The sequence below is a fragment of the Pimephales promelas genome, chromosome 2 (genome assembly GCF_988280905.1).
Source record: "Pimephales promelas chromosome 2, fPimPro1.hap1.1, whole genome shotgun sequence".
Taxonomy (NCBI): Eukaryota; Metazoa; Chordata; class Actinopteri; order Cypriniformes; family Leuciscidae; genus Pimephales; species Pimephales promelas.
The window spans coordinates 3,402,470-3,427,957 of NC_142770.1; the positions used below are offsets into that span (position 1 = coordinate 3,402,470).

The following is a 25,488-nucleotide window of genomic DNA, read 5'->3' on the forward strand; positions in this document are numbered from 1 at the left end:
TTGATTTAATTTGTCCTATATGTTTTTGGATTGATTTGATTATGTAGAGTGGATTTATTTTGAGTTTCTTTGGTTTTCTTCCTTTAAAGAAGTTATGTTGTTTGCTTTTCCTGAAGTGGATGGATTTTAAAACCTGATCTTAGAGTTTTTGATAATAAAAGAAGTATCTATGAAAATGTTCTAGTACGTTGTGGTCTGTCTAAGCACCCACGTAACATACACATGCTTGCATTCACAAATAGAAACTTTATTAAAAATAAATAAATACCTAATTCACTTTTCAAAGAAAACACAACACAGACTCTTGAAGAAACACAGGTTATTTGCTTCAGTATAGTCGAGTCACATTTAGCGCTTTTACAATACAGATTTGATCAATTCAGCTTAACAATGATAACATGAAAATAATACAACACAGATCAATAATACTGTAATATTGTATAGTAATACTGGTGTAGTGGCTGCTTTACACCATCAAATCTCACAATCTCTATTTCTATTCTGTAAGGAGAGAGAGAGAGAGAGAGAGAGAGAGAGAGAGAGAGAGAGAGAGAGAGAGAGAGAGAGAGAGAGAGAGAGAGAGATTAAGAGAGAGAGTAAATTAGTTGATTTACCACTATAGGATGAGTTTGCTGGTACAGATCAAATCAAACACAGATCTATGATACACAATCATACCTCATCTTTTTCCAGTTCTTTGTGAGGTCTTTTGATTTTCTCTCCGTCTGCTTTAAAAAAAACACACAAATATCACACACACAAAAGTAAACACACAACATGTGATAATGTACACACACACACACACACACACATTGATTTATTTGATTCAGTTGTTTGTGTATCACACCCACTGTTACTTGACCTTGGATTACCCTGTGTTTACTCAAGTTTTGGTTTTGTTTCATGTTCTTGTTTCATGTCAGTCATGTGATCCCTGTTCTTGTGATCCTGCCATTGTCATTGGTTCATCGTCTTGATTGTGTCCCTAGTCATTTAGTCTTGTGTATTTAAGCCCTCACGTTCGCCATGTGTCTTTATCAAATATTATTTGTGTAAGCGTTCTGTTATTGTCCATGTTATGTTTTATGTTTGATAATGTTTTGCTTATTTGTATAAATTCTGCACTTGGGTTCTTGCCTTCAGTGGACTTATCATTACATATTAAACCCTTCATGTTGGAAATCTCTGTATCATCTTCGTCTTTGAAAACTTCTGGATCTGTGACCGTTATATGGTCGGTTTTACATTTAACTTTATATATATATATATATATATATATATATATATATATATTAGGGCTGTCAAAACGATTAATCGCGATTAATTAATCTTTTGCTGTCAGGATGTACTAAAGACACGCAGTGAAAAAGTAGCGCTGAAAAGATGTGGACAGGGTTATTATTGCGGCTTATTGCACATGCATTTGGAGGAGGCGCTCTCACGCTAATGTCCCCTGTTTAGCAAATCTGGCCCGTAATGTTTTCCTCTCACTATAGTATCCTATAGCACTTACCCTTTCTAGAGCGGTGATAGTGAATCACTCCAGCAGCCGCAGACCCCAGCAGCAGAACAGCAGCACTTACTCCTGCGACAACAGCTGGAAACACACCTGGATCTATAAAGACAAACAGATATTAGTGCGAGAGAATATGACTGAGTGTTTATACATTCTCTATGGACACTTTTACATGTTCAAATTGGAAATCCTCTATTCCAATGTGAAATAATCCCATTACAGTTTATGAAATTTGGGTGTGTTACTAAACAGTTTTTCCACAGGAGAATACGAGATTAACTTCCCCTGTTCACAACTAAACCGTCTGTGCTTCAAATCGATGCAAGGAAGATCTACATTTTAAAAATTGCTGGGTTGATTTAGCCCAAACTTTGGGTCAAATATGGACAACCCCAGCCATTGGGTTCAATTTTTTAATTATATTTTTAAACGAATGTTTGGTTTGTTTGGTTAAAACAACCCAGCATTTTTAGAGTGTAAAAATCCTCCGGAAATGTCGAGAGTTGCCTAACATCTTTACATCTTTGCTCAGCCGCCATGTTTCTGTTTGCATTTCCAGTATCCATCAGCGTTATTAATTATTTCTGACATCTTGATTATATAAGAAGGTTTTTAAGATAAAATTTGACAAACAACATTTATAGATATTTGAAATGTGTTCACTACGGTATAAAAGCACGCTCCCTTAGGAACAGTGCATAAATAAACTGTACTAAATGTTATTCAATGTATTCATAGATTAAAAAAAAGGAAGGGAGAAAACATACTCAGGTTCAACTCCCGCTTCCCCAAATGGGGTTCTTCATCAGTTTCGTCTTGATCCGACAAAGAAGCTGGAAAACACAAACCAATAACAAATACAGCAATACGAAAGAACAATATTAATGCTTTGATGTACTCTTAAGACATATGAAAGTAGGATTGTGTAGCAAATGCAACATTTAATAATATACATAAAATGTATTTAAGGGGGCCGAAGGCCAATTTAGCTCAAAGGGAAATGATTCATTGATTTGCAATGAATCTATGGAACCGAATCACTGAACCGAGCAAATGACTCGCTTAGAATTCATTTGAACGGGCCGTAATTATAACCAAATATAGTGAAACACTATGTCTTAGCAAGGTAACTTTAAATCGAACAGTACAAGACATTAAATGTGCAAACACGACACAAGAAGATTTATCTTTTCAAATGTATGGACAAGACTTTATTAGCTATTCTAAGCACAAAACTAAGGTCTAAACATAATCACGCACACGCACACACACATTCATACAGTCGCGAAAGGGAAAGAGTGAGAGAAAGTTTCAACTTTCTATATGCACGTAAGACATAACCTGAAAGGACCACCAAGCATTAATTTGAACCTTCGTTTCTTAGAGAGGTTATTCAATTAACATTAAAGCACCAGTTCAGTTAGAGCCTGGAGTACTTGCGCTTTGTAGTGGCTGAGGGAATTCCCTTTGTCTGCGTCGCGTCGAAGGGGGGGGTTTCCCGGCCGGGTCCGTTGCGTGGTTTGTTGTCTTTGAAGTGCAGGGATGGAAGTTTCGCCGCTGGTCACGTGTGATTAGCAAGCGAATGAGAGTCTTTTCCAGTTCGAAGCGCGTTGCAAAGTTAACTTTGAAACGAAACTTTTACGAAAAAGGAAATAAAGGAAAGAAATGAAAGCAAGGCGAGTCGGATGGCTTGACTGAGCTGAATTGTAACCCTGATCTTGATGGGTTATTCGTCTGCTGGTCGAATTTGGTCTAGTCGATGTAGAAGCATGTGGACATGTTCTTTGTTTCAGAGATAAGCACGAACAGAACACTCTCTTGCTGGTTTTAGAGAGAGGCACAGACTTAACAGTTACAGAACTGAACAAAAATCTAAAATCATCTAGCAAAATCCTCTGAAATCTTCTGCACATGAGGTCCTTTGTTCGGATCTTTAACTTAAACTCTAGTCCAACCTCCAAGAAACTTCAGGCCAATGGGTAATGGCATGATCTCAGGAGGTGGATCTACTTCTTGCTTTATCATAATTTATGCATGGTCTGTGAGCTGGTCTCCAGCACTTAGCAGAGACAAAAGGCCATCGTTTTAACCTTATGATAATTATAATCATAAAACAAAACCTTTTACGCAGATTTCAATCAAGCCATCTTTTGAATTACGAGAATACGGTTCGTTTAAGAGCAAACGAGGCATTCACACTTCTAATGGTTGTATAACAATTACAAGAGTTAATAGTTAACAACAATTACATGGTTATTATGTGATCTAAACATAATAACACATGAAGTGTAGGAACAACAACAATTATGATTGGTTATAGGTCCAAGAATTGTTCTGTGGTGAGTTTATATGATTTTATGTGTGAAATCTCCGATCTCAACCGCAAGGTTACTGCGAGTTCAACTCGTAAGGGGGACGAGGAGATGTGTTCTGTGGAACATCTCTGTCAGGGGATCAAAAGGGGTCTTGGTTGTGAGCCTCTCGTTCCACCATTTTGGAGTTGACCTGTCTCAGTAAAACACCAACCTGTTGACATGTTTCTTCCTGTGGCATTCTGTTGCTATCTGCAGGACCATAAAAGTCTTCGGAGGGGGGGTTTATTGTCCCCCAAAACAAACTCTTGGCGCCGTTCTGTGACTCTGGAATGTGGGCTCCAGAACTTGGAGTGTTGAAGCCATGTGAATTAATCCCATGAGAGATTAATTTGATTAAGTTGTGTTTGATTCGCCTTGATTCTCTACAATTGTTTGTATAGATCACAGGATTTCAGTAATGTTATGAATTTAATTATTTGTAAAATATTTCAAATTACATTTTTTATTTTGCAGTTTTTCTGTTGGCGAACTATATTTACAGTTGTCACAGTTCTGTTTAGTTGGATTCAATTTCATGGACTATTGGACACGAAAATGTATAAAACATCATGGAAGACAATTTGAATAGACGTGTAATATTAAATATTCAGAAATAGAAATAACTGTTTCAACTTAAAAACACCCTAACAGACAATTTTGCATGTCATTCCTCTGATGCAGAGATGCCCAAACTAGGGCCTTTGATTTGGCCCCCATACCGTCCGGGGAGAGGGGATTTCTTTAAAATGCAAAACTTTACAAATAAAACTGCATTAGTTAATCAGATTGACGTTGTTTTATATTTATTTTAAATATTCTAAAATAAATAAACCCATAGCAACTTTAATGTAATACCGTTTGATTTATGATGCAAAATTTACTTTTGGGCCACGGCCCACAATCAAGTTTGATTTTTGGCCCTTAATAGGAAAAAGTTTGGGCACCCCTGCTCTGATGTATTAAAGAGACTCTAACACGTCCTCATGTGTCACACTAGAGCAGGAAGAAGATGAAGGTGGTGCAGAGTCCAAGCGGAGCGACAGTGTGATCGACACACACACACATACACACACAAGCTCTTGTACGAACACAATCAATCAGCTGTAGTAATAATCAGAGTATATAGAAACTCATGAGTCACGGGATACACAGCAAAATCCCAAGTAAAGCAAACACTGATCACCATAATGGTGACATAAAATTACGGTTTTCTCCTTTAGAGAATCTGCTTGTTATCATCAGGTGTCTTCAATAATGCTCAATCATCACTCAATTATTCACTTAATTATCTCATTAACTTTAACACCGCTTCAGTGTTCATTTAACACTCTGCTCTGAGTTTATATAATTCACACTTCTTAGTGTTAATTTAACACTCTCAGTGTTGATTTAACATTGGGGATTTTACTGTGTATGAAGATATGAAGACATCGTGAAAACGAAACTAAAAGTCCATGAAAATGAAACAGAACTGAAGACAGCATGCCATTGACATTCAATGTGTTTTTAAATTATCTTTCATTTTCTAATATTTGATTCCTTAAAAAACACGTAAGGCTAAATAACATCGAGGGACTCACCACTGATGATCACGCTGAATGTTTTTATAATATCATCATGAGAGCTGCTGATCTTCCTGGTGATTTTTTTCCTATCACACTTGCGGTTTCTGTTCAAGCTTTGTCTTTTTCCTGAACTTTCACTTCTTATCAGCTCTGCTTCATAACGTCCAGTGTGTTCAGATTTGATGTTTGTGATGGTCAGAGATCCGGTCTTATAGTCCACCTCAACTCTGCCTCTGAATCTCCCGTCTTCTCCATCATATAAGCAGCTCGTGTCGGGATGTCCGTTGATCAGAGCTATGCGAGTGTCGTTGAAATACCACAGCATCTTATCATGTTGTTTTTTGGTAACGCCAGTGTTTAGAGTAACAGAATCTCCATCCATCACTGACACTGTCATCATTTCATCACAAAACACACCTGAGGACACAAATAAACAATGAGTCTGCTTCTGTGGTGTAAATAAGATATCCATTGATTGTGCAGTGTAGACAGCTTCATAACTGAACTTGTGAGATCGAGATGAGTGACCGCTTTGTAGGGACGCACTGAAATTTCGCATACCGAAAATTATCTTGGTATGCAAAATTAACACTGGATTTAAAATAAATCTGGATTTTCAAAAGTTTGTGGCTCCATCGTTGCACTAAACTAAACAACATTCTTGAATGAATAATTTATTAGATGCAGCTGGTCTGTTATCATTCATAGGAACATCGACATACTGTCACGCCCCTGAACATGATGCAGAACAAAACGAACTGTGATTACATGTCAGTCAAACTACCAATAGCCCAGACTACCAATAGCCCTATATTGTAGTGTACAGTGTGTATAGCGGTGGTGGGCAACGCTAGTAAAATGGGATAGGCTATCTCGTTCACTGATCCAATGATCTGATAATAATAGTTTTGTAGAACTTTATTTTGATAAATGTTTAATTAGAAGTTTCAAGTGTAATCAATTTACAAAATAATTAATTAAATGTTAAATCTAATTCTGTTGCTTGGAACTGAATGAAGCATAATATACTGATATAATGATATTTAATATAGTTTGCATATTTTCTGTCAGTTTTTTGTGTTATTTTAAATAAGTGTGGCTATTTTAGAAATTAATAATTATTTTTTTAAACGTAATTTTCCATCCTAAATTTATGGTTTCAGCATAGACACATACTTGCGTGCTTTCTATGTCATATTCAAAATCGCCTATTTTTTTCATGCTGCTAACGGCAACGTAAATGATAGGCCTACAAGTTTCCTATAAATGTGGATTTACTCACGAAATTGCAATAATTGACAAAGTTAGCATAATAAGACAGGACATGTCAATTAACGTGGATTTAGCAATGTAAATGCAATCTAAGGCTAGATTTTAACTATTTTAAATGCATTGATACATAATGTACATTCATACAGATAGCCTACATTCTCTCTAGACGTTTAATTTTACCCAATGATTTGTTGTAGCCATAAAACATCATATTATAACGTTTTTTTTTTTTTTTTTTTTGTTTTTTTGTTATAATGTGTGTGTGTGAGATCGCGACACATTTCGCCGTTTCCGGAATAGAAAGAAAATGATTTATACTAAAATACTAAATTATTTAAAAAAAACTGACAAGTAGCCTACAATACAAGACAGGCCCACGATTTTAGATTTTATTTTTTAAATAAAAATCATCGATGAAAAGGGAACGCATTAAACGAATCAAATCATCTAATCTCTAAGGTCTTACCATCAACGATTAAAACGCAGAGAGTGATCAGCACAAACCGTCCCATCTTCTCATCCGCGGTTTTTCTCTGTTGCTATAGAGACTTTCTTCCTGCCTCACGAAAAACGCCGTCAATAATATGATAATCAGTGTTATAAATGTCGGATAATAAATACACGACCTATTTATCCACATAAAATCACAATAATTAATATTTCTTAGACCATATGAAATAGCCTGCTGCATGGGTTATAGTTAACGTTAAGTCTCAAAGCGAAAGTGAAAATAAATTCGCTCGAGTAAAATAGCGGAAAATCGTCAACTAAACCCACAGTGCATATAGCCTACATAACAAGATATTCTATTTAAACAGACCCACACAAAACCACGGTATTTTTCCTAAGTGGAAATTAAAGTGAATCACTGAAAGCGTGTGACTGTGTATTTACATAATCGTATTTACATAATTTAACTAACATGTATAACCTCGTTATTTGACTCACTCCACTCAAACCACAATTTCAATTCAAACTAGATGAATCCATCATTTAAATAAGTCGAAGGCAGGTTTCATGCATTCCCCTATCTATGAACTTATAAGTTTTTAAGACTTAAAACTTGTGTTTCTTTTTAACCATAAACACAACACATTGCAATGAATAATAATAATTATTAAAAAAAATCAGTACAGATCAAATTACTTGTATGCTGAAGATCATTTTACACCAGTAAGAAGAGTGTATCATGAATATTGTGAAATAAATGTGGTCTTTAACAGCCACAAGGATGGTCAGTTTGTGTTGGGGGAGGATTTGAGGATTCACACACACACACACACACTAGATTAATATCTCACTTCTGCTTTGTCGGGGCAGTCTGTTTTCAGACACTTCCAGCGTTCACATCTTATAGTGCTCAAAGAAATGTTTCATGTTGTCTTTTTGTTCTGCTTGTGGTTGTGCGAACTGGCTGGTAAGTAATAAATGTGTTTTGTTTGTATACTGATTTAGTTCATGCTTTAGTTTTTATGTAATAACATGGAGATGCATTTGCTATTATTTTCAAATATTTTGAAATTGAACTGAATTATTACTTATAAATTAATGGTTTGGATGCTGGACTATCATCAGAATAAATTAAGGGGACAGATTCAGATTCTGTCTGTAGTGCTGTCTGGTGTCTTCATCATTTTACTTTTACATAGTACTGATCCTAAATCTAATTAAATCAACATAAAGTTATTTGGGACCCTAAACTCTGTTCTTCAGGAGTGTTTGCTGGTCCAGATGAACTGAAGTCAGTGTCAGTGACGGAGGGAGATTCAGTCTCTCTAAACTCTGACACTGAAATGATGGACGATGATCTGATTCGCTGGAGGTTTGGAAATAACACTTTAATTGCTGAAATCGATGTACTGGACAACAGCATGACTGTATATGATGATGATCCTGACGGGAGATTCAGAGACAGACTGAAACTGGACAATCAAACTGGATCTCTGATCATCACAAACACCACAACTGAACACACTGGAGTTTATCGACTAGAGGTCAAAGATCGTGTGGGCAAGAATTTCAGTCTCACCGTCTATGGTGAGTTAAATAATTTTTACACACTTATTTTTTTACTTTCCTTTTCAGCCTGTTGAATACTTTCACTTTGAGTAGTATATTGTTTGTGAATGACATCACAAACCCTCTCTTAACACATTAAAACACTGTAAAAAAAACTGTCCTTTTATTTACTGATGATTTACTCTAATCTTTCTCAGCTCGTCTGCCTGTTCCTGTCATCATCAGTAACTCTTCACGATGTTCTTCAAATTGTTCAGTGGTGTGTTCATCATCAGTGTTGAGTGTGTGTGATGCGACTCTGTCCTGGTACGCAGGAATGAGTGTATTGTCCAGCATCAGTGTGTGTGATCTCAGCATCAGTCTCTCTCTACCTCTGGAGGTGGAATATCAGGATAAAAACACCTACAGCTGTGTGCTGAACAATCCCATCAGCAACCAGACCACACATCTGGACATCAACACACTCTGCAGACACACATGTGCAGGTACAGCACCACTCATCAGATGTGTGTGTGTGTGTGTGTGTGTGTTTACTGACCTGATCTCTGTCTTCTGGTGTAGATCACACTGATGCGTTCACTTCTTTCTGTATCATTACAGAACCAGACCCAGTCTCAGTGTCTCTGATAGTGTTGATCTCTGCTGGATCTCTGATGATTGTGTCTGCAGTCGTGATATTTTGTATTCGCAGGAAATGTAGAAAAACTTCTGAAGAAGGCAAGTGTTTGGCATTAATCCATAACATAACACTGGGCAGTGCTACGGCATACATTTTAGGACATCCTCAGACATATGAAGACAAGACTAAAAGGCTTCAGTCATTGGACAAAACTGCATAGCGTCTCAGACTGAAAAGCTGAACAGCTTCAGGTCTCAGGAAAAACAGTGTCAGGTCTCGTACAATTGGGCATCAGACAAAACAGCCTCAGACGAAAAGAAATTAGACATTGAACAGCAGTGACTATAGATAGCGCATCTAACCATCACATCCGTTTCATTTTCCTGCCAAAAAGGTTTCAAGTTCTTCACATGCAGGCTTTTATAGACAAACAGTAGACAAGTCAGGGAAAGTCAATTAAAATTCTTACATATAGCCCTTTTAATGCTGTAACTTTGACAGCCATGATAATAACACATACAGTATGTTGTGAAAAAACATTTCTAGTTGTTTATGCATCTTTTATTATTGTTGAAACAGATCAGACTCTTGAAAAAGAGATCACTTACGCTGAGCCAACGTTCATCAAAAGACACGCACATAAAACGGTAAGATAAGTTATTCATAAGTTATGTTGTAGCCTACATCTCTGTATAAATTTAGCAGGCAGTCAAATGTATGTAAGCATGAACAGTAAAAGGCCGTACACACCGGGACGAATATCCGCGCGCGTTTTTCAAAGCGTTTTTTTATGTTCACACCCAAGCGATTTTCGCTGACAATGAGTCGAGTGAACATGCAGTGAACATGCAAATTCAATCCCTGACATTAGATGGCGTCCAGCGCCGCAATACCACTCCATACCCAGATAGCAAACTGACATTGAATCAACGTGGAAATATGACATCGAAACAACGTTGATCTGACATTGTTTTGCTCATCGAATTAACGTTGAACCAACGTCAGACGCGTCATTCTTTCAAAACTAACGAAAAATCAACTTGAAATCAACGCGTTGTTTCAACGTTATGAAAGCAAACCAATTTTCGATTTTCATTTAGCTTTGAAGAATGCCGCGTCTGACGTTGGTTCAACGTTAATTCGATGAGCAAAATCAACGTTGTTTCAATGTCATGAGAGACGTCGTTTCCACGTTGATTCAATGTCAGTTTGCTGTCTGGGTACAGTTCTCTTTTATCAAGATTTTTGTAGTCGCTGTCGCGTTTGTCATATAACGTTAGTTATTTATGTTCCGACACCAACGAGACCAGCAGCTCTACATTCATCTTGCCTTGCATCTTCCTCGTCTTATTTCCTCCCGTCAGTGTAGACGGCGACGCTACTTGGCGTACATTTCCTTCGCCGTTACGTGTGTTTTGTATAACGTTTTGTGTTTGAGCGCCCCCAAGTTGTGTTTTACTGTAACTTCAGAAGCTCCAGACACATGAGCAAAAGCGGCAATCTCATTGGCCGGATAGTTTTTGACGCGGTGCGTCAAACTTAAAAAAACTAACCCGAGGCGTTTTTTTGAAAATGCCGCTTTTATGTGTGGCGTTTTTCGCGTCGGTGTACACACTCACATTGGCACCCTTTGATTATGGTGCGTTCTATTATTCATCCGTCTCGGAGATCCGAATCGGACGACAGACGTTGCCTAGCAACACGCCCCCTTTCCTCGGATTTCTCCTCTCGGACGTCGGACAACCGTGAGGACACCGAGAGAGAATTCTGTTTCGGAATTCAAGATGGCTGCGCCCTGTGACTTGTAAGAATGAATTGTTTTCATTGTTTTTGAACCGCTTTGGTATTTTAAATGACGGTTATCACTCGTATTACTGCGTCCCCTGTAGATATAGGAATCAGTTGTTGTGAGTGCAATTACTGACGTTGCTAGCGTTGCTAACAGAAGATTAACATGAAAAACATTAATAAAGTGAACATTTTCAAGTTCAAATGGCTGCGTTTTAATAAGGTGTAGTCATAATATTTTTTCGTTTTAATGTAAGTGCCTGCTACTCGGCCAGCGCTACCATTATAACAGCTTTCCGGGTGGCGTCCATTTTTTTTCTCCGACTCGGACGCGTTAAACAAATAGAACGCTTTAATAATGGCTATAATAGAACGCACCATTAGTCACAAGGCGTTAAACGTCGCCGAATATCGCATGGGAAATTTGTCCCGGTGTGAACAGGCCTTCATGATACAAAAGAAAACACAATAGATATATATGTATATGGGTTTTTTTTGTATTATTATTATTATATTTTTTTTTTATTTACAGAATTTTAAAGAGGAAGATCAAGTAGAGTATGCACCAGTCGCCATGAGAACCTCCTGCAATAACCTTTACAACTCCTGCTGACAAGTTCCTTAAAGCTTGTAGATGAGTTTTGGGATCGTTGACAGTCAGTACATGTAAACCCCCGTCACACCGACAGAGACATGCAATGACTAAACCCGCATACTTACTTACTTAGAAACAGAAATTTTTGGATCCATTTGAGCTTGGGGTGCATTGAAAATGTTAACTTTATAACTTCTACACTGTGACGGACTGCCATAGTGCGAGACAAGAATTACCAGTATTCTTCCACTAAAATTTTATTCTTTAAACACTATTTCTGTAAAATGGATATCATAATGTAAAAAATGGTAAAATAATCATTTAGAACCTTTTCATGTTTAACTCTTATAGTCGCAAGTTCTAGAAATGCGTTTTTTTAATGTTAAACTTATTTTATCTTGAGCGCCACGTTTTTAGATCCCGGATTCACGCGTGAGACCCTGCAGAGATAAAAGCGCAACGGTCAAACGCATCCGTCTACAGTGCATTTACATAAACAAAACATGGAAAAGTAGCTCAATAGAGTAGAAAAACGTATTCTTTGTGAACGGCCCCATGAAGACTCAATAGATGTGTTGGGCTTCGATCCCAGTCTGACCAACACTATCTCACGACCAATTCGTACGAATTCGACGCATGATTAAAAAGTGTCTAATTCGTACGACCTCACTCGTACTAATTCGTACGATTTGTCTAAACCCACGTGATGGTTAAGTTTAGGGGCGGGGAAAGGGGTAGGTCATTCGTATGAATTCATACGAATTGGCCAATTCGTAAAATATTTACGATTTAGCAAAATCGTATTAATTCAAACGAGTGAGGTCGTATGAATTGTTACGAATTAGCCACTTTTTAATCATTCGTCGAATTCGTACGACTTGCTCGTGAGATCGGGTTGGTCTGACTTATGCTGTTCGAATGTTGAGATTTGAGATGTGAGAGCGATTCGTGATTACGATCTTGTGTAGACTGCAAGTGCACATGAAATGTGCCAAAAAGTTGTTTCATGATTGGTCGAATTCACAAAGACAATGATCACGTGTGTTTGGTGTTTATTCTGACACATAGGCTGAGTCCGAAATCGCATAATCTGAGTAGGTACTTATTTTGAAGGACTTTGTAACCACTGAAATTCATAATACAGCCTATAGTATGACTATGAATCTAATCCGGTCGTACATCCACCATGTTGTCATTATCATGTGATCAACCAGTTGCATCGCTTCACCTCCATTCACAAATCCTCTCCCGTGGCCTCATGGGATATTAAAGTGTCCATCAAATGCACACTTCAGAATCTCACCGGAAGAAGTATCTCTTCCGACACACATACCGACAAAAATTTTTTGCCTATAGAATTGGGAAATATGCGATTTCAGACGCAGACAATATTGTATAACAGTAAAAACTTATTTCATGTAGCCTTATCTTAATGTAACATTGAGTCATGTTTATCAAAATAAAACTCATAAAATATGTAGCACCACTTTTGGTATTCATGGTCTCATGTTGAACTGTATTCTTGCACGCACAAGCGCTGTTTTAACCAATAAACAAAGTACTGAATGAAAGTGTCATGAAAATCGTTATGGCCTTTTGAATCTTATCAACTCGCAAACTCGCCTACGCAAAACATCTCTACAGGAAGCAGAAGGTGTTCGACTTCAAGTCTATGTCTTCAGTTTCTCCACAACTGAAAGCAGGAAATCTCACCGGTTCAATCCAGCTGAAGTCAAACACCCAATGTAGATTTGGCTAAAACAATGAGGAAACTCATGGTTTAGTCGCAGTCAGATAACCTTTACGCCTGTGAGTTTGAGGGTCTGGCCCACTAACATCTCAGTTTGAGTCATATTGAAACCTGTGCTGGGGTTTATTGCCGAGCTGTACACAAGATGTGGTTCGACTTGTTGTGTGGATAAACAGTGTGTTCATGACATTTGTGTCGGAGGTGTGAACAGCGTATTGTTGAAGGGCTTTTTCATTCCTGTTCATATGAAGCTCAGACAACATAAAACAGCTTCACTACAAAATACTAAACCCATCAAAAAACATCTGAGAGACTAAAGATTCTCTTTGACAGATATGTGTGAATATGAAAATGTGAAAATATCACGTGTAATTGCCACTTTTATCAATACGTAAGCATCACCTTCCCTCCATGACCTCATGGCAGACATGTAGTGCTAGTTTCAATGGTTATTTTAACTCCAGTTTACAAGAAACCAAAGTCATTTCTATAAGCATATCTATTTTAGACATGACATGTTTTATTTTTTTCTTTCCGGTCAATGTCTGGGGACTTTTTAAAGATTAAACACAATTTTGTATTTACTGTTTAAATGTTGATAATGATAAACAGAAATTAGTAAATCTTCTAAAAAAGCTTGATGAAATCTATCTTTGTAAAGCGAAAGGGTCTTTTATCAGGTCTAGAGCAAAATGTATTGAGGATGGGGAAAGAAGTAGCAAAACTTCTGTCGTTTAGAAAAAAAGAAGGCAAGAGAAACGTTCAATTAAAGCCTTATCGCTCCGGGGCCAGGGAATTACAGATCAAGCTTCAGTCAGTAAGGAAGTTGACTCTTTCTACAGCAATTCATATTCCTCATCTGATGAAATTCCCCATTTTCAACCATATTAAAAATCTCAAAGCTCCATTAAAGGTACTTGGCCAGCCAGAAATAATTTCTGGTCCCCAATATATTAGACATTCAGTTAGTGCCTCCCTGTCATGTGTAAATTACGTAATACCGAACCACTCTGGTGAAATCAATTTCCATATGACAGACTTTCAACTAGTTAACAAAAATAACTTGGAGGATATTACTCAACATCTGAACACTACGTTCTGTTGCCTTGACATCCTGCTGACAGACATAAAAAAAAAATTTTTCAAACTGTTTGGTCTTAGACCTTATCCAGATTGTTAGCATAAAAAAAATATTGATGGTTTAACTTAAAAAAGTAAGTAACCTGGGTTGCCTTAAAATTTTAAGTTGATTGAACTGGAAAAAGTGAGTTAATACAATGAAGGAGAATGATTTCATCATCAGAAACTCAAAATTATATGTTATATGAACTAAATAAATTATTTAAGTTGATATGACAAAAGAAAAAATGTTGTGATTACTACACTGTAAAAAAAATATTGTTGGTTTAACTTAAAAAAGTAAGTAACCTGGGTTGCCTTAAAATTTTAAGTTGATTGAACTGGAAAAAGTGAGTTAATGCAATGAAGTAGATTAATTTAACCATCAGAAACTCAAAATACTAAGTTGTCTCAACTAAATTATTATATAAAGTTGATTTGACAAAAGAAAATATGTTGTGATAACAAATCTTAAAAATATTTTTTACAGTGCATGTCTCTTCAAGCAGGTATCTTTCCTCAGGCCCTAAAACTGCTGTAATCAAGCCACTTTTAAAAAGCAATCTAGATAAGTCAATAATGGATAACTATACCAATATAAACCTTTCATTTTTAAGTAAAATAATTAAAAGGGTGGTTTATCAACAACTAAACCTTTTTTTTATCCCTAAACAATATTTTTGATGTCTTCCAGTGGGTTTTTCGACCACATTACAGCACTGAGACGGAGACGGCTCTTGTTAAGGTCTTTAATGACATCCACCTAAACATAGACTACGGCAAAACTACAGTATTGCTAGATCTCAGTTCTGCTGGTCAACCACGACATACTTTTAAACCGAATGGAAAACTTGATAGGCCTTTCTGGTTCAGTTTTAAAGAGGTTTGAATCCTACTTAAAAGGATTCAAGTTTTACATCTGAGCACTTAAATATGACGTGTGGAGTTCCCCAAGGCTCCATCCTGGGACCTTTGCTGTTCAATATCTACATGCTTCCTCTAACTAAAATCATGGAAAGAAACAATATTAGTTATCACAGTTATGCGGATGACACGCAAGTCTACATAACTTTGTCACACGGAGACTACAGGCCAATACAGGAACTGGCTAGGTGCATTGAAGAAATTAATTATTGGATGTGCCACAGAACGTTTTAAAATTAAATGAGGATAAAACTGAGGAGGTGATTGTTTTTGGAGCAAAAGACGAATGTCTAAAAGTCAGCACTCATCTCCAAACAACAACTTTAAAACAACTGACAAAGCCAGAAATCTTGGCGTAATTATGAATCCAGACTTAAACTTTAACAATCACATTAAGGCTGTAACAAGGTCTGCCTATTACCACCTTAAAAATATAGCAAGGAATAAAGGTTTCTGCTGTGTTCCTTTTAGGAGAACATGGGAACCAAAATAAAACTACCCGCTAAAAACATGAGAACTTCATGGTAATGTTCCCAGAACGTTTTTAGAACAAAACATTGTGCAAACACGAAAGGAAAGAAAGGTTAACTTACATTCATATGCATGAATATTGGGCTGTGTTGGATCTATTCTCAACCCCTATATCCAGATCATCAGCAGCACCTTTAACCTTATTTTGTTTATGATCTCAGGTATGGTAAAGTTGGTCAAATTCTATACTAGATAATAAGTACTCAGATTCATTTACAGTCTAAGAAAAGACCCCTCCATGGTTTGGTTATTTATAAAAGCAAAGACATGTTGCAGGCAATCTTATAATAGTTAACATAACAATTTTATAATAGTTACTATGTGTTCCATGTTTCCCCCACGGAAAGGGCAACCCAGTGCACAAAGGATGGATATTACTCGGTATTTCACTTTATTTGTTTATTTTTCACAAATAAATAACCAGGTAATAAACCTGAGAAGATAAGAAAATACAATGCGTGTACTACTTCAAACATAATTAATTAGCCCAATAACAATATGCAACAATAAATAACATTAATCAATATACAAAACATTTATAATAATAATTAATATGCCCTAATAATAACAATAATCATCAACACATAATTGTCATGTACATGCCTAACACTTCACACATTATGCACCATCCTCAAGTCCTACTGAACCCATGCAAGCAGTAAACTACAGCTGGAACTACATTTCCCAGAATGCCCCGCGGCAAACCAGGAAGAATAACATTACTCGCTACAGTCCGCGATTTATACTTCAAACATTTTTAAAGTCAGATAAAGTAAACACAAATGGACACGTCTTGTATAACGATTTTCTAAGTAAGTCTAAAATGTTAGCTTTGTCTCACGGGTCCCCTCGTCAACTTAACTTAGTTAACTAAGCTTGTTTAGATCTAACGTCACCAGAGCATAGCATTATCTTTATCGTGCAACGGACACAAACACAGTACAACAACATAGCATGGTGACAGCAGACAACATGAAGCGTACATCATAAAGCAGACCAGAAAACATTTAAAATTAAGAGAGCTTACCAAGTGGCTGCACACCAGAGGACCGGGTTGAAGTCATTAGATTCAAAATGAATCGCGCTTCCATAGTGAACTCCGGTCACATGTTCCACAGCACACTCATCTCTTAAAGAGGCACTACACTATTAGGCTACAAACCTCAAAAACGTTTCTTATATCTGTTGTAACTCTAGTTTAATGTACACCTTTGAATTAAACATGCAAAAAATAAATAAATAATAATAACAATAACAAAACTCCACAGAAAACAAAACACTATGAGTTATTTTATTACATTTAGTTGCCATACAAAGTAAAAAGTTGAAGTATAATAAAAATCAGTCCACAAGTTCCACCAGCAGATGTCAGGCTTGGATGCACCCTTTAGCATCAATATGAAACACTATGGTTATGGGTAGCTTTAGGTCTGGGGTAGTGTTAGACCACTAGGTACAATTTATCCAATCCCAGATCTTGAACAGTGATTGACTCCTTTAGTCCTTTGACAATTCTCTTATAACAAGTCCTGCATTTTCTTTCTTCTCTCAAACCAGTTTCTGTGTAGTCTTTATAAACGCAATAAACATTTTTATCATATCATGTCACTGTGCCTTGATCTTCTGGGTTTCAATTGCGTCACTCTTGTTATTTCATGATTATAAACGAAAGACTATCTATACAGTCTTTTAAGCAACTTACAATAAAAGTTGTAACACAAATAAAAAAAGACATTAAAAAAAAAAGACATTATAAAGTCAAATAAACAGTTTACATATAAAAGACTATTAATAAAGTCTCACTGAACAACAAACAAATTGCACATTGTACACAACAATATAGGCATTCATTTTCATTCATTTCATTTAATTTCATTTTATTGTTTATTTTTACAGGGACAATGATTAAAAGTAATAAAAGTAAAAGTAATTGCAGTAAAAGTAAAAAAAAGTAAAGTAAAAAAAATAAAAGTAATTGCACCAGAATTAGCTAATAGCTAGTTTACATCTGCTATCCCTGGGCAGGTAAACAAATAAAATAACATACATTACATATACACCACATAAAACATCACAGTACATACATGAATATAAAATTTAAAACCAAAATATAAAACAAATAAAGTACAATTGTGTATTTGGCACGCGATTTTCGCGTATAATACGCACGAACTCCCCACCCCCTCCCCCCTAAACCTAACCCAGGGTTTTTTAGTGCGTACCATATACACGAAAAAAACACTTTTGGTGTATAAATGCCACGAGAAATGACACTCGTGGTATAGATACGCATCTTCATGAGACTGTGTTGGGAATTCCACAACCCCACTACTCTAACTGAGAAAGCTTTTTGCCCAAAGGCTGTTTTTCTGTACTGTTTTCTGTACATCAGGCACACATCAGTATAAAACACAACATTATTCATATTTAAAAATTGTAACCTTTGCAAAATAGTACAATGATGGAAGTCCTTTGGTTTTTTATCTAACACTTTCATGATTTGTTTATGCAGGGAGTGCACAGGTTTAAGTGTAGTTGCATCTGCTTGCGACCAACATGTTATACGATACGTCAAGTGAGGTAAAATCAGAGTATGTACTAAAAGAAGTGCAGCTTATTCAGAGAGCTGGTGCCTGATGCTTTTAAAATTATTCAAATTGAATTTAACATTATTTATAACCCTTTTTACTAGCTTTTTTAAATGACAGGTGTTGATCTATTATTATTCCTAAATATTTATAATGCGTCACAAATTTAACTGCTTCACCATTCAATATGATATCTGGATTCACAGAGTTTTGTTTTCGTGCAGTGAAATACGTGCATACAGTTTTACTTATGTTAAGAGACAAACAAGACTCATTTAACCATTTTGAGACTTCCACCATTGCAGATGACAGTTTTTTTACGACTAGTTCTTTAGTTCCTGCATGAGTAAAAAGCACAGTATCATCTGCATACATTATAACATCTATACCTGGTCATGCTTGAGGCAGATCATTAATATAAATACTAAATAAAATCGGTCCTAAAATTGACCCCTGAGGAACCCCCGTAGAACAAATAACAAATAAAGAGCATTTAGAGTTTTTCTAACACATCTAGACAAGTCACACAACGTTCTTTCTTGCCGGAAAGGGGGAAGGCTTTGTTTTAACTCACGTTAGCTATAAAAGTGTCAATGAACTCCATTAGGAACGGACGTCCTGTCGCTTGCTGGTGAATTACTAGTCCAGTTAATATAAAGTGTAAAACGGACACAACTTACTGTGTAATACGCAAAACCTAAATATCATATAAATATGATAATAAAGTGTAAACATTGACTGTGTCATTTCTGTTTTTGGAAGTATTTGTCACATTCATCATCTCCATATTTCACAATCTCCAGCAGCAGCCGTCTTCATGAAGCATATTGCAAACTTGTTGGAATTTGAAGCAAAAGAATACAGAAAAATAAGAAAGAGGTAAAAGGCCTTCGGCATTGTGGATATTGTAGTTCTTCTTGTGGAATTTGTAAATGTAATACATTGAATGTCCACTGATCATGCTGGGGTCCTCTCAGATCACATAAACTGTGTCTAATCTTTCTGTGAGAAGAGAGAGAGAAATGAACAGTGCTGTTTAGAGTTACGGAAATACAATCATTATTTCAATCAAGACACAATCAACATTTCTCACCAACAAAACATCATATGAAATCTATAACAAAAATCAATGTCATCTACACAACAACAACAAAAAAAATAATAATTTTGTTTATACTTGAACTGACATCTCCCGCCATTTAGATTTAAACTGAATCGCCCGTACAGGCCACCCCGGTCACATGACCATAAACGCTAAAATGACCCCCGTGGCCATCACATGCACCCTTTACTAACAGACTGGTGGAAGGACCCTTCAGATCCAGTTGTTTACTTTTGTTCGCAAAACCCCAACTGGAATGTCCCCAACTTTGGAATGACCAACTGACCAATCAGAATGAAGTATTCCGGAGAGCCAGGTAATACTTTTGCATAAAATGTTTCCCTATAGTGTGTGTAGGTGATGCGTACCCTTTCTAGAGCTCCTGTGGCGAAGGTACATCACACCAACAGATGAAGCCACACACACCAGCAGAACAGCAACAGATACTCCTGCTACAACACCTGAACCTGGAACAGCCAAAGACAAACAGACATAGTGTGAGCGAATCTGACTGTGATTATAACACATTCATTAGATATGGCCATGGAGAATGTACTGTATGTTCAAATTGGAGGTGAGAAAAGCTAATTCCTCTAAGGTGAAATAATCCTCAATTTGTGACATTTGGCTACCACATCATTTTTTTCAAAGAATAATAAGAGCTTAACTTCCCCTGTTTACAACTAAACTATCTGTGCTTCAAATCTACACATATTAGCTCTATAACCTATGAGGTTGGCCTCCAGAAATGCAGGTCTGTGACCTCAGCCTTTACCCTCTAACATCTCTCATCATTATTGGCTTCCCAAGGCTACAGCGTTATTATATCAGACATCTTTATTATTCAATTATAAATAGCGTTATTACATTATTTATCAATTTTTTTTAATTAAAGGTGCATTGCGCAAATCTCTGAGTTTTTGCAGAACTACGCCCCCTCTGGCGACAAGCAAAACTGCAACCAAACTAGGGTTTGGAATGAACTACAAGCCGGTCTCTTTGAATCTATTTACTACTTTTGTCGAAAGTTTTGTCGCTCAAGTTGTCTTCGCTGATACGGAGAATGCCAGACATCGCCAGGTGAGCGTGAACGCGCATGACGTCACGCCCAGTCTCAAATCCGTCCCGAATCCCTCTTATTTATTTCACTGTCCAGGATTACAGAGGCGATCGCAGTGATCAGAGAAGGGCTCGTTCAGCCCATCAGGCGATTGTTTAAGGATGTATTTGTTAGAAAAACGGTATTTTTTACATGAAATGTTGCGCAATGCACCTTTAATATTATGTGTTTAAATGAATTACATCAGAATCTTTTAGGTGAATTATAAAGCGAAGTTCCCCATTAGAATAGTGCATTTATTAAATAAACTGTAATACATGTTGTGCTATCTATTAATAGATTTTTAAAAAGTAGAGTGGAAGACATACTCAGGTCAGCCGCATGTTTCTCCATATACAGTTCTTTATTGGTTTCGTCTTGATCAGACGGAAAAGCTGGAAAACACAAACCAATAAAAATAAAGAAATCCGCAGAACACAAGAATTAATGTATTATCGTTTCATTCAATATGGATTGTACATTACAGGATTTCTGTATTGCATATTTAATTATTCAAAAAGCATTTCCCCTGAAAATGACTGAGCAGAGTAATTTAATTTAATAAGTTCTTTTTATTAGCGTTTCGATTATAATAGAAAAACATTATCTAATTCCTTCAACAACAACAATTATTCATGGGAAATAACATTGAGTGACTCACCACTGATGATCACGCTGAATGTTTTTATAGTGTCATCATGAGAGCTGCTGATCTTTTTGGTGATTTTTGTGCGGTCACACTTGCGGTTTCTGTTTAAACTTTGCCTTTTGCCTGAACTTTCACTCCTTATCAGTTCTGCTTCATAACGTCCAGTGTGTTCAGATCTGATGTTGGTGATGGTCAGAGATCCGGTCTCATAGTCCACCTCAACTCTGCCTCTGAATCTCCCGTCTTCTCCATCATATAAGCAGCTCGTATCGCGATGTCCGTTGATCAGAGCTATGCGAGTGTCGTTGAAATACCACAGCATCTTATCATGTTGTTTTTTGGTAACGCCAGTGTGTAGAGTAACAGAATCTCCATCCATCACTGACACTGTCATCATTTCATCACAAAACACACCTGAGGACACAAATAAACAATTATGTGTGTGTATGTGTACAGACTTCACATACGGATAGCCTGCCCTGAAATCAGATATATAGCGACCAGCTAACCGTTCCCATGAGGAACACAGATAAATAAACGTAACACATAATTAATATGCAAAAGGTTAAAGATTGCTATGGGACAAATATATCATTAGCTTTGATTAAAAACGTCAGAATGATAGTCTCCACTACAGCCCTATTCAGAGAGGACTAGTTGAACATGGAGAGGTGGATTTAACATTACCGTACTATTGGTTGTATTTTGTGAATAGAATATTATAGGACGCTTTTGCAAAAGCGTAAATATCCAACGCACATGGCACCCTTTAACGTCAAATGAGACGCAGATATATTTGGGCAGAAGGCGCCCCCTAGTGGTCTAACCCTTACCCTACACCATACCTAAACTTAACCATAACCGAAGCGTCTCATTAGACGTTAAAGGGTGCCATGTGCGTTGGATATTTACGCTTTTGCAAAAGCGTTGTATATGGCGCTTTGGGATGAGAATGCGTTGGAATATTACCAGAAAGTTTAGAAGAAGCAAGGATCTTTGATAGTACTGAAATCATGCAGATAACATTGGCTAGGCTGTGTTTACTTGGACTGAGACTTGATAAGTCTAATTCCACAACAACGACTTAGATTACAACTGATATTGTAGAAATAAAACAATTTATGCCACAGACTGTATTATCCGTGGTGGGCAGTACTAGTAACTATTGTGTGCGTGCTGTAAAAAAAATATTGATGGTTTAACTTAAAAAAGTAAGTAACCTGATTGCCTAAGTTGATTGAACTGGAAAAAGTGAGTTAATACAATGAAGTAGATTAATTTAACCATCAGAAACTCAAAATTATATGTTATCTGAACTAAATAAATTATTTAAGTTGATTTGACAAAAGAAAAAAATGTTATGATTACTACACTCTAAAAAATATTGTTGGTTTAACTTAAAAAAGTAAGTAACCTGATTGCCTTAAACCATCAGAAACTCAAAATAATAAGTTCTCAACTAAATAAATTATTATAAAGTTGATTTGACAAAAGAAAATATGTTGTGATAACAAATCTTGAAAATATTTTTTACAGTGTGTGTGTGATAGAAAGCTTCAAGTAGCCTACACTCTAACATAATCATTATTTCTTCAACTTATTAAATTATCTGACTTTATTGACACTATCTCTTTCTGCTTCTCTATCATATATAGTGTGTGATTTGCAAAATACCTATCATAGCCTACATCACATATCATAGGGTGACCAGACGTCCCTGGTTTCACCGTTTTTGGTTGCCTATACCCTGGCTAAATACAGACAAAAACTACCTCTGTCCCTGTTTTGTTTTTGAAGAAATAACATTTTTTTTTTTTTTAAATCAGATTGGTAGCTAAAAATGTCCCCAATCCCGCCAGGGAATTCCCAGTTTTGATCTTGAACATCTGGTAATTTAAAAAAATATATATATACATCATATAACATAATTCTATTACTGTTAAGCACACTATGAATATTAAAATACCCCGAACCATGTGTCCTGTATGCAGAAAAAAAAAAAACCCGCGTGAAATCTAGTGAGGCTATGATTAATAATGCGCTCATTGCACAGATCTGCCAAAGATTACACTGGTGGGCGGGTGACCCGTATGCAATCCATGCCAGCATTAGTCGATAGGGCATACATCATGTCTATTAGTCTACCTGAGGTAATTTTTCCAGAAGGTAAAAGTAGCCAAATCTTTGCTGACTTATCGTCCATAATGATCACTGGCCAGCCCATTCTCACCCCCAAGGCGTCACCTAACTGACGCCTTGGGAAGCATTTGACCATGCTTCAATATCTGACGCTTTAGGCGCCCTTTAGCGTCAGTTGGATGACGCCCTAGGATCGCGTGTACCCTACCCCCCTCCCCACACCTAAACCTAACCGCGTCCTCTAACTGACGCTTTCCTTTAGCGTCAGTTAGATGACGCCGTAGGATCGCGTCATGCAAGTGACGCTAAAGGGCACCTAAAACGTCAAATATTGAAGCATGGTCAAAGGTGACGCCTTGGGGTGAGAATGTGTTGCGTTCGGATGGGACTAAATCACTGAGAAGCTAGTAGAATTAGCCTATTTAAACTCGTCCTGCGAATAGGGATTTTAGTCAAGCCGGTGTTTGTTTGTTTTTGCTGTGTTAGATAAAGAATTATCAACTAATGATGCTTATTTAGGGTGACCAACAGTCCTGTTTTCACTTCATGTCCTGGCCGTCTGTTTTTTATAAAGTGATGAAAATGTCCTGGTTCTCAAAAAACTGCTGGTAAAGATCAGTTCTACAGCCAAATATAGATGGGCAAACAAGGAGAATGAGGAAGAAAAATAGGATAAAGAGGAAGAACACTAAAGATATAGCCTATGTTAGTTCGTTTTTTGTTCAATTTGGAGGTATTTCTTTTAGTCATTTATTATTAATATATTTATTTTTCTAATACAGAAGAGACATTATTTCTATTATTATTTCATTCATTATTTTTGAAACCGGTCATAATAAAAAATGTTGAGTAACCTCTGAGAAGCCTATCTTTGTGTCTTAACAAAATTCTATCCATACAGGAGGCATAGCCGACTTTAAATGTATTGATATTAATAAGGCATCTTGAGTAAACTTCGAGTAAGTATCTTTTTTCCCGGCCGAGTTTCCTGGTTATACCTAACCATATGGTCAACTTATGCTTAATAAATAAAGAGCTATCTGTAGTAGTCACATGATTGACTTCTCCAGAACAGGAAACGCAAAGTAGACTAGGCTATAAACGCCGTGAATGTAGGCTACAACAAGGAATAAACAGCGACCGATACAAATGTGATGTTAGAATATGATGTTAAATTAAACTAAAATAACCATACAATCAAAAACGTCTTACCATCAAGCAGCAAAACCAGAGTAAGCAGAAAACAGCGTCCCACGTTAGTGTTAGATTTAAATCGCCTGTGTTGCTCCATCGATCTCCTGAAATTATTTCTGACTGATCCAGATGAATTATAAATGTGTGTCTTGGCGGAGCAAAAAAAGAGCGTATCCTATGCCTCGCGTTCTGGTTGCTAATGAGAGTTAGCTAGCCTACTAAAATGATATAATGAACATTTCACTGGGGGTTCCCTTGACCCACGTGGCGACCTTATTCATTCTCCTGTAAAAATTTGGGGGTTTACTGATGTTAACATACTTTCGGTTTCATTTGCTCCACTAATTAAGGCATTAGACATTAAAACTGAAAATGTCATGACTCATTGACTCTCCCTGTCGTCCCAAGCCCGTCAGACCTCCATGTGAAAGTACTCATGTGACACCGGTGGGTTACTTAGTTAGAATGTTTTGAAGCATCAGAAATACATTTTGGTCCAAAAATAACAAAGACTACGACTTTATTCAGCATTGTTGTCTTCCGGTTCTGTTGTGGATCCGCGTTCAGTGACGCTGATGACGTAAGACGCATATTGTAATTTTAATACTATAGGTCTAGTGTCCTAGCCTGAAAATCCAATCTACGATTTGCTCCAGTATACATAT

At 36.8% G+C, this 25,488-nt stretch overlaps 2 protein-coding genes across 7 annotated transcripts; one reads left to right on the forward strand and one right to left on the reverse strand.

Annotated features, from left to right (window-relative positions):
• Positions 1-248: 248 nt before the first annotated feature.
• Positions 249-25,085, reverse strand: LOC120486632 (uncharacterized). 6 transcript variants are annotated; one of them, XM_089121638.1, is made up of 6 exons: positions 24,842-25,085; positions 21,503-21,904; positions 2,284-2,349; positions 1,514-1,615; positions 679-725; positions 249-501 (listed from the first exon to the last, which is right to left on the reverse strand). In XM_089121638.1, the coding sequence occupies exons 1-6, from the start codon at positions 24,918-24,920 to the stop codon at positions 475-477; spliced, it is 723 nt and encodes a 240-aa protein (XP_088977764.1). In that variant the 5' UTR covers positions 24,921-25,085; the 3' UTR covers positions 249-474. The 6 variants fall into 6 exon arrangements, with proteins under 6 accessions (XP_088977764.1, XP_088977763.1, XP_088977767.1 ...); XM_089121637.1 differs by having other exon boundaries at positions 679-728; positions 24,842-25,084; XM_089121641.1 differs by lacking the exons at positions 21,503-21,904; positions 24,842-25,085 and adding exons at positions 5,451-5,852; positions 9,265-9,388 and having other exon boundaries at positions 249-488; positions 679-728.
• LOC120486587 (SLAM family member 9-like) lies at positions 7,892-13,299 on the forward strand. The gene is made up of 6 exons (XM_039682701.2): positions 7,892-8,124; positions 8,421-8,744; positions 8,924-9,211; positions 9,327-9,443; positions 9,925-9,992; positions 11,666-13,299. The coding sequence occupies exons 1-6, from the start codon at positions 8,076-8,078 to the stop codon at positions 11,744-11,746; spliced, it is 927 nt and encodes a 308-aa protein (XP_039538635.2). The 5' UTR covers positions 7,892-8,075; the 3' UTR covers positions 11,747-13,299.
• Positions 25,086-25,488: the final 403 nt, after the last annotated feature.